The 16,963-nt window shown below is 38.3% G+C and overlaps 1 protein-coding gene across 2 annotated transcripts in view; it reads right to left on the bottom strand.

The window, feature by feature from the left end:
• The window catches only part of Xpo4 (exportin 4), a 91,863-nt gene that overhangs the window by 48,817 nt on the left and 26,083 nt on the right, over positions 1–16,963 (bottom strand). For both annotated transcript variants that reach the window (XM_050152225.1, XM_050152226.1), the window contains 3 exons: positions 15,896–16,034; positions 4,411–4,527; positions 3,551–3,704 (listed from right to left, as the gene is read on the bottom strand). In XM_050152225.1, coding sequence (XP_050008182.1) covers positions 3,551–3,704; positions 4,411–4,527; positions 15,896–16,034 — 410 coding nt within the window. The remainder of the gene's footprint in view (positions 1–3,550; positions 3,705–4,410; positions 4,528–15,895; positions 16,035–16,963) is intronic.

Raw genomic sequence — 16,963 nt, 5'->3', positions numbered from 1 at the left:
TCAACAATCTAGGACCAACTACCTAGACATGGCACTGCCTAGAGGCCAATCTAATGGGGCATTTTCTCAGTTGAGGGTCCCTCTTCTCAAATGACCCTTGTGTCAAACTGACAAAGAACTTTTTTGCAGTGCTGGAGACTGAACCCAGGGCCTTGCACATATTAAACAAGAACTCTACCACTGGGCTAAGTCCCTTGTACCTTCACAATAAGAAAATACACAATAATATGCAGAGGTAAATGAATATAATGTCTACCCCTAATCCCAGATGATTTTTTTTAAAATGTGTGTTTAAATATTACTTACATCTATATATGTGAAAATTACCTACTCAGAGGAGTACTCAGAGCTGTAGTCCAGCCCACCAATATATGGAACTGTACCAATCACTCACTGGTCACATAAACATTCACTCATAAGCATGAAGTAGAAAAATATTCTCAAGACCTAGGCATGGTGGTACATATAAGAACTTTCGAAACTGTGTATGGGTATCCGTGGAAGCCAGAGGAGGGTATTAGGTCCCCTGGAGACAGACAGGCAGTTATGAACTGTCCAACATCAGTGCTGGGAACCAAACTTGAAACCTCTGGAAGAGTAACAAGCATTTTTACCAGATTAGCCATCTTTTCAGATCCCACCCCTCTCTTTTGGATCTCACCTATCGAAGGCAGGTCTGAAACTCACTACGTAGTAGAAGACAACCTTGAACTTCTGATTCTCTAGACTCTACCTCCTGAAGGCTGAGATTCCAGGATGCACACTTCATCCAGCCACTCTCAAGACCTTTAGAGGAATTACTTTCTTTGGTAACACTGCAGTAGCTTTTGTCTAATGCTTTATCTACAGACACCATAAAATATTTTATGAGTGTGTATCTTTCAGACAAACTTTGTTTTCAAACTCTTAGAGAACTGTTTTTCTTTTCAAAACAGTAACTCTCTGCCAACTATATTTTCCTCCAAAACAGACACTTTAGAATTGGCTATGATATATGCAGTGTAATTTTTGTTGATTTCACTACATACATAATTAATGTTTTGATAGCTCCATATGGACTGGTAATTTAAAATCTGTTCCAAGTTTTTTCAATGTTTTATTATGTTGGTTTTCTTGAAACTTGGTCTTGCTATGTAACTCTAGCTGGCCTTGAACCTATCCACCCTCTTCAGTCTCTCAAGTGAATTCTGTGATTACAGACCTGTACTACCATAATTGACTTTCCCCTCCCTCCCGCCCCCCAAGATGGTTTCTCTGTGTAGTCCTCGCTGCACTGGAACTAGCTCTGTAGACCAGGCTGGCCTCAAACTCAAGATTCGCCTGTCTGTGCCTCCAGAATGCTGGGATCAAAGGCATGTGCCACTACCCAGCTCGATACATATTATTTTATGTACACTGGAGTTTTGCCTTCATGTATGCCTGTACACCAAGTGAGTGCCTGGTGTCCAAGGAGGCCAGAAGAGGTCAGATCTCTTGAAATGTGTTAGATGGTTGTGTTCTGAGAACTAAACCCTGGTCCTCATGAAGATGCTAAGTCATCTTTCCACCCTGATTTTTTTTTAATCCTCTCTCACACAATACACCCTGACTGAAGTTACTCCTCCCTCCCACACCACCCATATACCCCAGATCCACTCTTCCTATTTCTCTTCAGAAAAGAGAAGACTTCCCAGGGGCATAAACTGAACATGGCATAACAAGTTTCAATAAGATCACACAGCTTTAATTCCAGCACTCAGGAGGCAGAGGCAAGTGGATCTCTGTGAGTTAGAGGCCAGTCTGGTCTACAGAGCTAGTTCCAGGACTGTCAGAACTACACAAAGAAACCTTATCTTGAAAAACCAAAACAACTACAAATTATAGTAAGAGTAGGAACAGACCCTCATTGGATGGGTGAGGCAACCCAGTAGGAGGGAAAGGATATGGAGGAGAGGCAAAAGAGTCAGAAATACCTCTACTCCCACTATTAAGAGTTCCACAAAAACAACAACCAGAACATATTTGCAAGTACCTAACACAAGCCCATGCAAGCTCAGTGATTGCCCCTTCAGTTGTTGTTGCTTGTTTGCTTTGTTTTAGTTAAAAAAACAAAACAAAACCAACAACAAAACAAAACAAAAACTAGGACAGGGACTTGTCTAATCTCGCTTTACAACAAGATCGTGCTACACTGATACTTAAACTGTAATAACAGACTTTTTTGAATAAAGTCTCCAAACCATCCTTTAAAAACAAATAAGAGACTGGAAAGATGGCTCAGTGGTTAAGAGCACTGACTGCTCTCCCAGAGGCCCCAGGTTCAATTCCCAGCACCCACATGGCAGCTCACTGTATAACTCCAGTTCCAGGAAATCTGACCCCTTCATACCAAATGCACATAAAATTAAATAAATATTTTAAAAAATTATAGATTAAATATAGAAAGTTGATTAATGGGTGAAAGATAAAGGAGAGGCATAAAAGGAGAATATGGTTAACTTGATAGCAAGCTTCATTCATTCCAGTGACTGCCCTTGGCAAAGAAGCCGGGAGAATTCCTGGTTTAACGAGTCAGTGGCTCACTTTATCTCATACCACCTGCCTCTCACAGTTAGTTTTCTAGTAGGTAAATATAGTAACTTGAAAATCAAAGCTTACCAGGCACCTTAAGTCTCCCAGTTCTACAAGTCTCAAACCTATGCACACGAATGCAGCAGGTCTTGACTCTGTTGGAACAAAGACGAGCCTCATCCTAAAGCTCTGATATCTCCATCTCTAATCTTAGAAACAAACTCTCTTAAAGCCCCAGGAAAGAGCTGATTAAAGACATCCAGAACAGGTTATATTTAATTTTCTACAGCAGGCACAAGTGTATTAGATCAAAAGGAGCATGACATGGGGAGTTAACTGTAGGACTATTTTACTCAAAGATGCCAAGAGCTGCATAACAGCAGCTAACTGAATGTGTTAACTACGCTGTTTCATTAAATTTAGTCAACAGCCAACATCTTCTCTTTCTGCTCGGAAAAATTAATATTAAATATTAATATTAAAAAGATTCAGTAATTTGCTGGAGATCAACTAAGGCTTGAACAATGCTACAAGCAGGCACTATAGTACCCTAAGGCACAAGGAGACACCCGGCAGCAGATGCTCTGGACCAAAAGCCTATCACTAACTTAATACATACACTTAAACAATTCATAACGACAAAACCAGACCCTTTCTAAGTAAAGAAAGCCAGTCACAAAATCTAATTTAATTTAATCACATGTCCAAGAAGAAAATGTCTCTACTGCTGAATAAATATGCATTTTGCACATTTTGGTTTTTCTTTCCTCAGTCAGCAATAGCCTTATTAGACACCAAATGTTTTCATATACTCAACCCTCTTCAAAAAAGTAATAAATACAACTTTACATGTTCTACATAGTCTACTGTACTATAGTATAATAAAATTCCATTTCTCCAAAAAGAAGAAAAAAGCTAAGAGTATAAAGGACTGAGGTTTATGATTAAGTCTTCTACAAAGTCACCACAAACACAGCCCTTCCCACTACGAAAAGGATATAGTTTGGAGGGAGAAAATTCCAGCTCAGGACTTGGTTGGCTAGTGCAAGGTACCGCTGAAACACTGAAGACATCTGAGCACTGAGGTTCTCCCGCCTGCTGAACTCCTGCAGAACTCCAACCGTTAACATGAAGATCTGGCGAAGGTCTTCTTCCTATGCTCAATAAATCACACAAAGTTTTGTATGACACTTAATCAAAATGCATTCCTTTTTAGAATCATAAAACAAACAAGAACCTTAAGGTTTCCATTAGATTGCTCTACTTCTTTAAGAATGTTTTCCATCTTGAGGCCTCTAACCAAAATTTACATCAGTGTGCTTCCAAGAGGTACCATTGACTGTAATATAAATGCTCCTCCATGCAGGAAAGCCTGTGAAGGTGAATGTAACTGTAGAGCTGGGAGAGTCAGTTGCTATAGCGCAGAGCCTTAGGACTCAAGCCAGTGCCTTCACATAACTTTACTCCAGAGCCAAACAATACACGCGAGAGACAAAGAGCCCTCACCATCTGCAATAACATTTTAAATACATGACCCTCTTTGGCATTGTGCCAGTTCTATTTTTAAGGCCGGCAGAATCCTATCAATTGAAATAGTTATAGCTAAATAAGATAAAATGATAAGCTGAGGATATTTATTATAATATTCTCTTTTTGCTGTTTAAAGATGAGACCTGAATAATAAACTCACCGATTACAGTAATCAAACCCTCCTATTTATTATATCCTATATTGAAATCTCAATACAAGTCTTCAGGCGTAAGCTATCATACATTCAAAACAAATTTTCTTGCCATTAGGAATAAACTGGGCAAAAAGTAGACCGTCTAATAATTAAAACATAAAACAAAAAACCAGTACCTGAAAGACTCGTTTGCAGTTACCATGGAATTCCATACTCAGTCCAATGTTGCTAGTTTTACTTGAACTTGAGAACTCACTCAACAGTGCAGTTAGAATAGAACAGGCCAGAGTTTGCTAAATTCAATAAGAAATAAATGTAAGGCATGACTTTTTTCAAAGGTTTATTTCAACAGATTTTGCTCCAATATATTATCTGTATGCTGTCTGTCTGAGCTTCAGAGCTTCTAACTGCCAAGCAGAGACCTGGGTGAGACTAAGAAGACTTGCTTTCTTTGCAAAGTAATGTGGTAAATGCTAACAGTGCACGTCAACTCAAGTCAGTACACACCAGGGTAGGACTGGAGCTCAGGACACGACTCACTCAATCCTAGAGTTCAACTGACATTTTACATAATTGTTAAATAATTAAATAATTGTTGAATGCCCTGTTTCGTCTAACTTACACAACAACCCGTACATTCCTTTTACACCTGAATGGACCATGATTTGAAGAGAGTAGGTGATTACCAGAGGCCACCAACATTCAGACTCGTGTATCCCACTCTATGTTCTGATGAATGAAAAAGCATTCTCAAACAGATGAAAAGTAACATTGACGTTAGTCTCCAAAATATCAAACAGTACCTCAAAACTTTTTAAATCAAAGAAAGAAACTTTTCTTTTTCACTGGATCCACCAGATAGAATACCTCTCATTAATCTTATTCACAGATTATTTAGAGCCAAGGTAATAAGGATGGAGATAAGGATATGGATTATTTTGGCGCATTTCCAGGGGTTAAACAGAAATGTGCACACTACCTCTGAAGACCCGAAAGATTAAAGTCAAGATGATACTATTTCTGCAAGCTTATACAACAGCTGAACATAGTGGGACCCACCCCACCAACTGCAACATCTTTGTTCAGAAATGCTTCTGATGTTAGTACCTTGACCTTACAGATGCTTTGCTTGACAAATCTTAGCAAAGAGATATAAAAAGTTAAAATTCCTAAAGACTGTAAGGCTGATATTTGCTTAAGGTAAGTGACAGTTACACAGAAAAAAAAAATACTACTTTTTAAAAAAATCACTTAAAATTTTCCTTTAATGTTTTTCAAATTTTTAAAGGAAGTAGTTACTGTTTATCTCTTAATATCAATGAAAATAAGCACAGGTATGTAGCTTCATGCAGGCTGGAGAGTTCAGAAGTTATCTATCAAAGGTGCTTTCTCAAATGATGAAAGTTCTCTGGATACTCTTAGCTCAGTCTTTGTGCACACATATACACTGGGTCTTTGTTGTTAATAATTGGCTGTACTGAGAGTTGAACCTGGGTCATTGTGGTCATATGGCAAGTGTGTTCCTCATCAGAAATGAACTTAGCCCTGCCCCCCCCACACTCAGCTTATTTCAAAATATACATTACTTTAATACAAAAGTTCTTTCAGCTCTAAATCTTCAAGAAAAAATATGTGCCTGTTTAAATACCAATGTGGACTAAGGAAGATGGTTTGAGAAATCAGGTACAAGCCCCTCATAATGAGAAAATTATCCCTGTCTTACTGCTCAAAGAGATTTCAGACAGTTATCAAGTAAAATAATCTTCACTTTAAAATGGCTTCCTTTTAAATGGTTAAAGTGCCAGGCGTCAGCTGAGCATAGAGGCATCATAGTCCATAGTTCTTCAAATCCTCAGTATTTGGAGGCTGTGGCAAAGGGTACAAATGTGATCATATGTATAAATACACATATTCACATTTGTGCGCACATGAGAGATTCGGTGGGGGAAATATACTAAATAAAACAATAGACAAAATTAAATTAAATTAATAAAACTTGTAGGAAAATATTAACTCACTAGACCTAATAACTTCTAAGACTATAATTCTAAAGACAATATTTAGTAGACTATATTTTTGTAACTTAGTCTTAGTATTACATCCATCCCTTCTAAATAAGACCTTATTGTCTATAATATTATCAAGAGTTAAAATATTTGAAAAATATCTTCATAAAACAAGAAAATTAACTTCGGAATCTTAGGTAAGCCATCAGTCACAGAACACAACTCACACGTAAACTTAACGTGAAAACACAGAAGCTTGTTAAATGCAAACTGCCATCATTCTTACTAAGAATGCTCTAAAATACCTTTCCACAAGAAATCTACAACTTAATGCAGGCTGGTTTCTGGTACTTTCACAAAGTGGTATAGTTTTAAACTATGATCATATTCAGATTATTAGTACAATGCCTAATTGATTATTAAAACACATATTCACAATAAAGATTTGCTTTCATAGGAAATAAATATTTCCTAAGCTCATATTCATAGTCAAATGAATGGAGGAAAAAACCAAAGCAAAGCTGATAAGAACCTTGCTGGGTGACTGAGGCTTCCCACAAGTACATTGCCTTTAGCTACACAGTATAGCTCAGCAGACGGGGAGCCAAGAGGCTGGCTGCATCAATAAACAGAGCCACCCCACAAGCAAGCTCACATTTAGGATGCAGACATTAACCCTTAAAGGCAAGTGAGCATATAGTCTCATTCTCCTATCCCACTCCCAGTATTCAGAGCAGATTACATTAACTAAGGAAAAATGAGAAAAGAACTCCTAAGAGTGGAAGGGGATCCTACAGAGGAACACTCCTTTAGCCCTTATTCTCAACACATGAACATCAAGAACAAAATGTATTCTCATCACAGGTTCGGCTTTCAAAATTATTTTTTCAGGCTATAAAAATGATACAGTATGATATCAATCTTAGAAAAACTAGAAGGTTAAAAAAGTTCAAAAAAGATAAAATTACCTACAATCTTTTTGTCTGAATTATTATTGAAAGTTATTTATAGCTCTTTTAATTTCTTAGTTTATACCCGTATTAGTTATAGAATAGCTAACAATCTATAAACTTTGTACTCCTTTTTCCATTTTAACTTTAAAACAAGAAATGGTTAAGTACAAACTTCTGTATTTCACTACATCTCTTAGAAACACAGGAAATCCATGAAGACAATTCTACAATACGGAGAAAGCAAAGCCACTGTGAGCCCTACCTAAAATCATCACTTTCCAAAGAACCGCAATTCAGCAATATTTTCAAATACTACAAACACCTAAGAATTCAATCTCTCATTAATTTGAAAATCTTGTATGGATACAAGATTAACATCATGAGCTCTAATTACACTACTACTCTAACTAAAGGCTGCCAAATGAATAAACTCATTCCTTGGAGAAAGTGAATCAAGAACTGATTATAAAGGAACAAAGCAAAGCACTCTGCTATATATCAACAATAGTTCTCCCTATTCACAAGACAACTAAGAATACCATAAATGTATAAGATTCTCCATTCCTATGTTTACTCACTTTCAGTACTTAACTGACAATTTAACACCCTTACAATGACACTTTATCCTCACTCATTATACCGTAATGCAAAGCAAAAAGCAGTGCCAATAGAGAATTTCCCAGGTCAGAAGTAAGAACTAACCCTGCTTCGGAGAGAGTCTCACTTACCACTGGAGAAGGTTCCTGTCTGCTTGCTGCAGGCATTCAGTGCTCAAGAGACACAGTGCCGTGCCTTTTACTCTCCCTCCAACGACCAGCACTGTCAAGTGTTATCCCTGCCCTGGCAGTCACAGCCAGATAGCATTCAATACTATAGACAATGACTCTGATACTTAAGAGGGTCAAAAACAAAAGCTGTCGTTGGAATTTCAGTGAAATCTGATGAAAACCGAGAAACAGGAGATTTTCATACCAAAGAGGGATCTGACTGAAACTAACAAGCACAATTCACAGTTTTAAGACGTTATCACAAGAATGTTTCACTCATCTAAGATCATAATCATATCTGTTACTTTCGAAATTCAATAAGTTTGTATCTGTTAGTTTCTAAATTCAACAAAAACATTTTAAAAACTTACACTTTGTACATTTTTCTAAAAGAAGTTCTTTTATATCAGTTATATGTCAATAAATAACTACTTGGGAAACCACTCAAGAAAAAGGCCTTAGGTCCTTTGACAAAAGGATGTCAGCTCTCCTTGCTTGACAATTATGTCTACTTCACAGGTTCCCTCAAGTGCCCTTTGTGATAGTCTACAGTTCACTGCTGCTGGCAACATAACAACCACCAGCAGACAGTTTACTGATCATTCTCATTTGTTAATTTAGAAAGCAAATCTATTGTGCTGGTGTCCGAGATACATTATAAATAAAAATACTCTGTAGGAATCCTTAGGGATCCAAGATGCCTACTGTGTAGACCAGAGAAACAGAAATATGTAAATGCAAACATTCTGTTTTTCATTTAACTGTAGGCAAGGCATTTCATTATCATGCTAATAAAGTCTCATCTCTAATCCAGTTATGGTGGGTTCAAATGCAATGATAAATTGTTAAGTGTTGGAGGCTGTGAACCCAGACCCTGTAATCAACTTGTCCAGCTGCTCTGAGCAAAACAACTTATTTTTCCTGTGTTTGTAGCTACTCTGAGCATGAGACCCTCAGGAGTTCCTGATGGCAGTGGTTCTGGTGGGTTTGCCTAGGGCGCGGCTATCAGTTAAGGATCCATATATAAGTGGCTCTGGTATACAATAAAGGGGCATTCTGGTTTTTTTTTTTTTAAGATTTATTTATCATGTATACAGTGCTCTGCCTACATCTATGCTTGCACACCAGAAGAAGGCACTAGATCTCATTGTAGATGGTTGTGAATACATGTGGTTGCTGGGAATTGAACTCAGGACCTCTGGAAGAACAGCCAGTGCTCTTAACCTCTGAGTCATCTCTCCAGCCCCTAAAGGGGCATTCTTGTTTCAAGGATGACCTGTGTCTCTGTGTGTTTAAATCTCCAGGCCCTTGCAAGACTCATGGATGGTCCTGTAGTGCAGCCACAGCACTTGTAGTACCATAGTATACACAGTAGTATGGATGGTACAGAAAGTACTGTGTAAATGCAGCAATTAGAATAAGGTAGAGTGAAGGTAGTATTTTTATAATTATCATTAAATTGGGCTGTTTTGGTCCTACCTCTTAACTACCATCTAGTACTGTCAAATTAGAATGCAAGATAAATTATCACTTAGGAATAAGGACTGTTAAATACTTCTTGAATCAATGAATCCTCAAGTTACTTTAATTGTTAACACAGGAAGAGAAAGAAAATAAATGAATGTTTCCTAATATTTTCGTAAAAGATTAATTTTTATGTGTATGAGTGCTTGCGTTTAGGAATGTAACCAGAAGAAGGCATCACAACTCTTGGAATAGGAATTACAGACAGTAATTCTGTAGGTGCTGGGAACCAAACCCAGATCCTCTACAGGAATAGTAAGTGCTATTAACTACCGAGTAATCCTTCTTAAATTCTACTCCCATTTTTGTTGTTTATAAATTTAGAACAATAAAGCCAATAAAAAACAGTGCAATAAAGTCTCAATCTTATAACTCATAAGCTGAGAATGCAGTTCAGCTAGCAGAATGCTTGCCTAGGATGCATGAAGCTCTGCTTTTGATTGCAGCCATTGCATAAAACCAAGTGTTGGTGTAATTCTGGTTCTTGGCTGTAATTCTGGTTCTTGGCTGTAATTCTGGTACTTGGGAGATGGAGAAGTCCAAGATATCCATGGCTATATCCCAATTTTTTGGCTCAAGCTGAGATACATGACACCCGCTCTCAAATTCAAAAGTTTACTTACTGGGTGACAATTTAAAAAACTCTGTCTTCATATTAAAATTCTTACAATAGCACTCATACCTCTCTTCAAAGTCATTCATTTCATGCTGATGGAAAAAAAAAAAACCCTCAGAGACAGCTTGCCTTCCTCGTTCACAAGCACAAGACCCCAGCTGACAAAATAGAATGCTCTTGTTCAGAGGGAGGATTGTCTCTTATAATAGCCTGGCTCTTGCCTCAGGATCTTTATTACCAAGAATAAACTGTATGAAAGGTTGCCATACTATATAGCAGACTCCAGCTGCTCTTCTAAGAAAACATCAATGAGACTTTGCGATAAGGGAGATTAACTAGGCTATCACATCCAAGGGCAGCCCTGGGTAGACAAGTGAATTTCTCACCCACTTCTGCTCAACATGAAAAACAGGAAGAAAGAAGGCTTAAATGTTGCATTAGCCATCTTTCAAAATGATTTAACATAGGCTTAGCTTATTATGTCTAAAGGAAATAAAGCAAACATGAAATAGATTAAAATTATAGTTTCTATGTCAGCCTCAAAAATAACTTAAGCAAAACAAAAGAAAAAAAAATATATATCCTAAGCTACCTTTTTATTTTAGGAAAGAGAACTTCCCTAGCTCTCTCAAACTAGTTTTGACAGCAGGCCTGACAGTTCCCAACTGAGATGAAATAAACACAGTACCTATCACAATCACGGAAGACAGCCTGCTCACAAAGATAAGCATGAAATGACATAGTTCTCAATTGCACCAACAACACACCATGGCACATAGAAAACTATACCATCTGTAAGAAAAGGTTTTATGTCCTACTCTGGCTTGTTTCTGTTTTGTCTTATTATTTTTAGATAACTATTTTTTTCTTTTCTTTCTTTCCTTTTTTTTTTTTTGTTTGAGACAGGGTTTTTCTGTGTAGCCCTGGCTGTCCTGGAACTCACTGTAATCCAGGCTGGCCTGGAACTAACAGAGTGCTGGGATTTAAGGCAGGAGCCACCACCACCAGTCCAGATAACTGTATTCTAATGATAAAGAAAGGGTGTAGATTTGAATGCCTGGGAAAGATATGGGAGGAATTGAAGAAAGAAATATAATTAGGATATACTGTATTTAAAAATAAAAAACTATCTTCAATAAAAATGTAGTTTTTAAAAAAGGTTTTATGAAGGCTGAAGATCTATATCTTTACAGTGATAAAGTAAGGCACTATGCTCAAATGTCCACTCCCAATGTTTTGCATGCTTATGAAGCTCCCAATAAAATGACTTGCAAGAGACCACATAATTCTTTAAAGCATTTAAAGGAAAGCTAAGCTGTGGGCTATTGTATATATACAATAATTAGCTTTCACGAGCAGATACGGTCGTCTGTTGTGGAATATTTCTTTTCACTGTATAAATATGTGTTGCTATGATTTGCTTGGTTTAATAAACAAGCTGACTGGGGCTGGAGAGATGGCTCAGAGGTTAAGAGCATTGTCTGCTCTTCCAAAGGTCCTGAGTTCAATTCCCAGCAACCACATGATGGCTCACAACCATCTGTAATGGGGTCTGGTGCCCTCTTCTGGCCTGCAGGCATACACACAGACAGAATATTGTATACATAATAAATAAATAAATATTTAAAAAAAATAAACAAGCTGACTGGCCAATAACTGAACAGGATAAAGTTAGGTGGAAAAGGAGAATGATGGGATGAGGAAGGACAGAGTCAGAGGAGTCACCAGCAGACACAGAGGGAAGAGGAGATGAATGTGCCATGCTAATAAAGGTACCATCACATGGCAGAATGTAAATAAGGAATATGGGCTAACTTAAAATGTAAGAGCTAGTTAGTAATAAGCCTAAGCTATTGCCGGAGCATCTGTAATTAATATTAAGCCTCAGAGTGGCTATTTGGGACCAGGCAGGTGGGACAGAAAAGAATCCCAACACTTGGAATAGTTATACAGGGTGATTTATTAGAGCTTATGCTTCCAAGATTTGGCAAAAAAAGGTTGGGAGGCTGCTAAGAACATGGTACCAACAGTTGCTGCATGAGCAGCCTCTGAGATGATATTATGACACCTGGTTTACATACTAAGGAACTAATGCCCAGAGAATTTACAGTGTTTATTTGTTCTTGTTAAGTAGGTAGTACGAGACAGAGCTGTAACTAAGTATTAATTAAAAAGAAAAACCACATGGTGGCTCACAACCATCTGTAATGAGGTCTGGTGCCCTCTTCTGGCCTGCAGGCATACACACAGACAGAATATTGTATACATAATAAATAAATAATTAAAAAAAGAAAAAAATCAGTGCTCTACTGATGTGGGAGTGATTTCTTTCTAATCTGATGTTTTCATTGGTTAATTAATAAAGAAATTGCCTTGGCCCATTTGATAGGCCAACCCTTAGGTGGGTGGAGTAAACAGAACAGAATACTGGGAGAAAGAAGCTGAGTCAGGCAGTTGCCGTGACAGATGCAGGTTAAGATCTTTCCTGGTAAGCCAGCTCGTGGTGCTACACAGAATATTAGAAATGAATTAGATCAATATGTAAGAGCTAGCCAATGAAGCTGGAACTAATGGGCCAGGCAGTGTTTAAAAGAATACAGTTTCCGTGTAATTATTTTGGGTATAAAGCTAGCCGTGCAGGCAGCCGGATGCCAGGAACTAGCCCACCGCTCCTATTTCAACACTCTACAGTTGCTAATTGCCCCAAAACCCATGTAAATACGTTCATGAGACTAGTACAGGAAGATAGATAACCAACACCAATATTTTGAAGGAAAGCAGTCAAGCTATAGTTTCTGGCCAGTGAAGGTTCATGGAGCTTACATTCTAGAAGCGACAAGAGGGAACTGAGTTATCTGACTTAATAGCTCCTCAGGTCAACTCATTCTTAATCTATAGAAAACCATCAAACAGGACCAGCTGAATGGCTCAAGAGATAAAGGTACTTGCCACCAAACCTGGCATGAGTTCTATTCTTGGAACTCATGGTTGAAGGAGATAACTGACTCCAAAAGATGTCCTTTAACCACACAAGTGCTATGGCATACACACATGTATATACAATAGCAAATGGAAGGTTTTAAGGAAAAAAAGGCATCAAATGATTTCTATTATTGGCACCTCTTCATATATCAGATAAAACCACCATACAAAGGTTTCTGGCTATTGATTGTTTCAGCATGCTACTTTCCTACCAAAGCTCTACTTCTTCCTTTGAAGGCTATTCATGTCTCTGAGACTATAATGAAGCCTTGAATTCTTGGACTGTTCCCACAAATTCTTCATCATCCAAGAGAAAGATACATGAGAACATTTCACTAGTCTGCAATCTCATTTTCTGGACCTACCGAAGGGGCTGGTTTCACACCTCTCTGCAAGGACAAGCATAAATGTCAATGTGTGCTTTTCACTCAACACATAAACATAGAGAATTTTTTTGTTTGTTTTTCGAAACAAAGTTTCTCTGTATAGCCTTGGCTCTCCTGAAACTCACTCTGTAGACCAGGCTGTCCTGAAACTCAAAGATCTGCCAGCCTCTGCAAAACAGAGATCCACCTGCCTCTGGCTCCTAAGTGTTGAGATTAAAGAGCTTTGCCACCACCACCTGGCTGCTTTTTGCTTATTTGTTTGAAGTATAGAGGGTTTTTTTTTTTGTTTTTGTTTTTTAAATTTAATGTTTCGATGTGGCTAGCGATCTCATTCTATCCTATCATTGAAAATGGTTCTACATACTGAAATGTTAATAATTTAGAATTCCTTGGTCCTGTCATTTAGAAATTTTACTTTAAAAAGAAAACCTTGTTGCATATGGTGGCACATGCCTTCAATCCTTGGGCACTGGAAACTAAAGAAAAAGTTCAAGGACAGTCTGTTATTGTGTTACTGACTAGTCTGGAGCTCACTGTATAAGAGACTGTCTCAAAAACTCTATGTATGAGGTATGGGGGGGAGGGCAAGTATATATGTGTGAGGTATGGGGCAGAGTATATATGTGGGGGGGTCTATTTTGACAATTTAAAGAATATCAAGAATATTAAATTTAACCAAATGTATGTACTGTGGATATAGCAAAATGTTTTCTAACCACACTGTCTGTTCTATCACTTGTAGAACATAGTTATTTTGGTGGCTCAAACAAGTCTAACTATCAAGCTGCCATGAACTACTTTTTGTGCTACATCAAATCTATGTAAGGAAAAAGAAGAAAACTCAGTCCCCATCAGGAACTAGGAAAGGCAGGACAAGTGACCTATGCTGTATTCTCCCAGTGCCAAGAGACAAGCAGGAGGGCAAGGGTAAGCTGCAGACCCCTGCACCAAAGCCCCAGCTGAAGAATCAACAAACTAGCCCAGGAAGCATTATTCACAGTCTCAGTGTCACAGTTCTGGTCTAACCCTGTCCACTGCAACAAGCCAGACTATCAAAATGCAACAAGATGCCCCAAAGCAAAAACTAAAAGGGGGGGGGAGGCAGCAATTTAACCCAGAACATCCAGGGTAGTAAGCACCTGGCTGCACTTACAATCATGGTCATGACAGGGAACACTACAAGTTCATGCAAGTTATCTGACCATCATTCTACAACTGTTCTAACACTAGCACAGATCTACATCAGAAACAGAGATAGCCTATACATGAGGGAGGCGTGTGGTTCAGTAGCACTGCACTTGCCAGTCAAGGGTCTGGGCTCAAGTCCCACCATGACAAATAAACAAGTGCCATACCTCTTACAGAAGAGTCCTGAAGAATGGCATATAGCCTCACACAGATAGTTCTCAAGTAATTCAAGAAAATAAATTGTGAATAGTTAAAAAAAAAACTACCAAGAATATTTAACATCTGATACTTAAGAATCAGAACCCCAGTTCTAGAGGGATCCATCTAGAAGGATCAATCAGAACTGGTCTAGGGGCTGGAGAGATGGCTCAGTGGTTAAGAGCATTGCCTGCTCTTCCAAAGGTCATGAGTTCAATTCCCAGCAACCACATGGTGGCTCACAACCATCTGTAATGGGGTCTGGTGCCCTCTTCTGGCCAGCAAGCATACACACAGACAGAATATTGTATACATAATAAATAAATAAATATTTTAAAAAAAAAATCAGAACTGGTCTGTAATACCAACTTCTGCTTCTCCAGCCTCTGGCAAAATTACTACAACCAGACATTCCCGAAATGTGGACAGGAGGGGAACTCATGCTCCCTGAAGTAATTTGGTCAAGAACAACAGCCTTGCATCTGCTCACCTGTCAGAACCATCTGAAGTCATGGTGTAGTTAATGATTTTTATTATGCCAGATACCACTTATTTTTAACTCAAGCAGGTCTGTAATTATCGGTACTTTCCAATGCTTATTAAAACTGAGTGTGGGGAAATGTTCAATAGAAATGATGGAGAATAATGAAAACCCAAGTACAGTGGCACATGCCTTCAATACCAGAATTCAGAAGGCAGATCTCTGAATTCCAGGCCAGCCAGGGTTACATGCTAAGCCCAAGTCTCCCCACCCACAGAAAAAAAGAATATCATGATATATTCACTCATCATGCTTTACAATCAATTAAAATGATTATGAGTACAGTAGCAACATATAAAAACATAGACTCAAACAAAAAGGCTAAATATATTTTATCTGTATTATACACACATATTTAAAAATCAGAAGAAATGTCTAAACAAATAAAACTGCTTGGCACATTAGTTTGTATGCTTCTGTTTTATACTACTATTGCCAAAATGCTACTGTGATAGGCAAAATGAAAAAATTTTATAGATACAAACAGTTAGCATACTTACCACAGTGGGATTGCCACTACTTATCAATTGGCTGACTTCATGAAAAATGCTTTTGCAGTCAATTGACTTATCTAATGATCCTCGTTTTACAATTACTGCTACTGCTAATAGAATCTGTTCCCGAACATACTTTTGGAGGCTGCAAAACATAAAAAGTGTGAAAACATTTACCTATATCTACTATTAAGATAGGTGGCACCTCTGAGTGACATTACAAACATCCATTCCCAGCCAAGGCATTCTGTAAAAGCCTATTGATCACAAGAGCACGGAGACTTAAATGCCTTTTCGGAACCCCTTCTTAAAGGTCAGCCTACAGAAACATCAACCTTATAACCTCTCAAATGACACAAAGATGTGCCCTTGCACCCTTGGGACAAGTCACATCTCTTACCATAGGCAACAAGACCAATCCCAGATTTCCTGGAAGAGTCCCAATGTCCTATTGTCCTGATTAATTATTAATAATGCTTACCTTTTCCTTTCAAATGTGTTTCAGTTTGGACTTAAGTTATACATACGGTTCGTGCACTTTTAAAATTTGCGACAGCCAAGTGCCTTCTCTTCTCTCTGACCTCACCCTTCCCATACACTCAGTACAGCAGGCATATGCAACTCCTCAGTTCCTGGCTCCACACTCTTATACTGCCAGGCCTATGAACGTCTATTCCCTCTGCCAAAACTGTGGTGCCACTTCCTGCAGAAAGCTATCACTAAAGGCTCAAGGCACCAGCATGTGGCATGACTTCCCTGTTACAACTGAACTCTATCCTGAAGATCACCACCCCACTTCTAAGCACACCAGTATATGTAAAATTCAGAATTTACCATATAGAAGGCATTTATTGAACATTTAATTTCAAGCATGTGTCCCTACATCAAGACTAAAGTCAAAATATTCCTACAAAATACAGATTCGGGCCGGAGGTGGTAGCATATGCCTTTTATATCAGTATTCAGAAGGCAGAGGCTATTGAACCTCTGAATGCCAGCCTATTCTACATAGCAAGTTCCAGGCCAGGCAGGACATCATAGTGAGACCCTGCCTAAAATGGGGGGGGGGGGGGG

Source organism: Alexandromys fortis, unplaced genomic scaffold, assembly GCF_014885135.2.
Source record: "Alexandromys fortis isolate MF-2015 unplaced genomic scaffold, M_Fortis_MF-2015_v1.1 scaffold_75, whole genome shotgun sequence".
Classification (NCBI taxonomy): domain Eukaryota; kingdom Metazoa; phylum Chordata; class Mammalia; order Rodentia; family Cricetidae; genus Alexandromys; species Alexandromys fortis.
The sequence above is the reverse complement of the archived record's forward strand: the minus strand, read 5'-3'. Positions and strand labels throughout refer to the sequence as shown.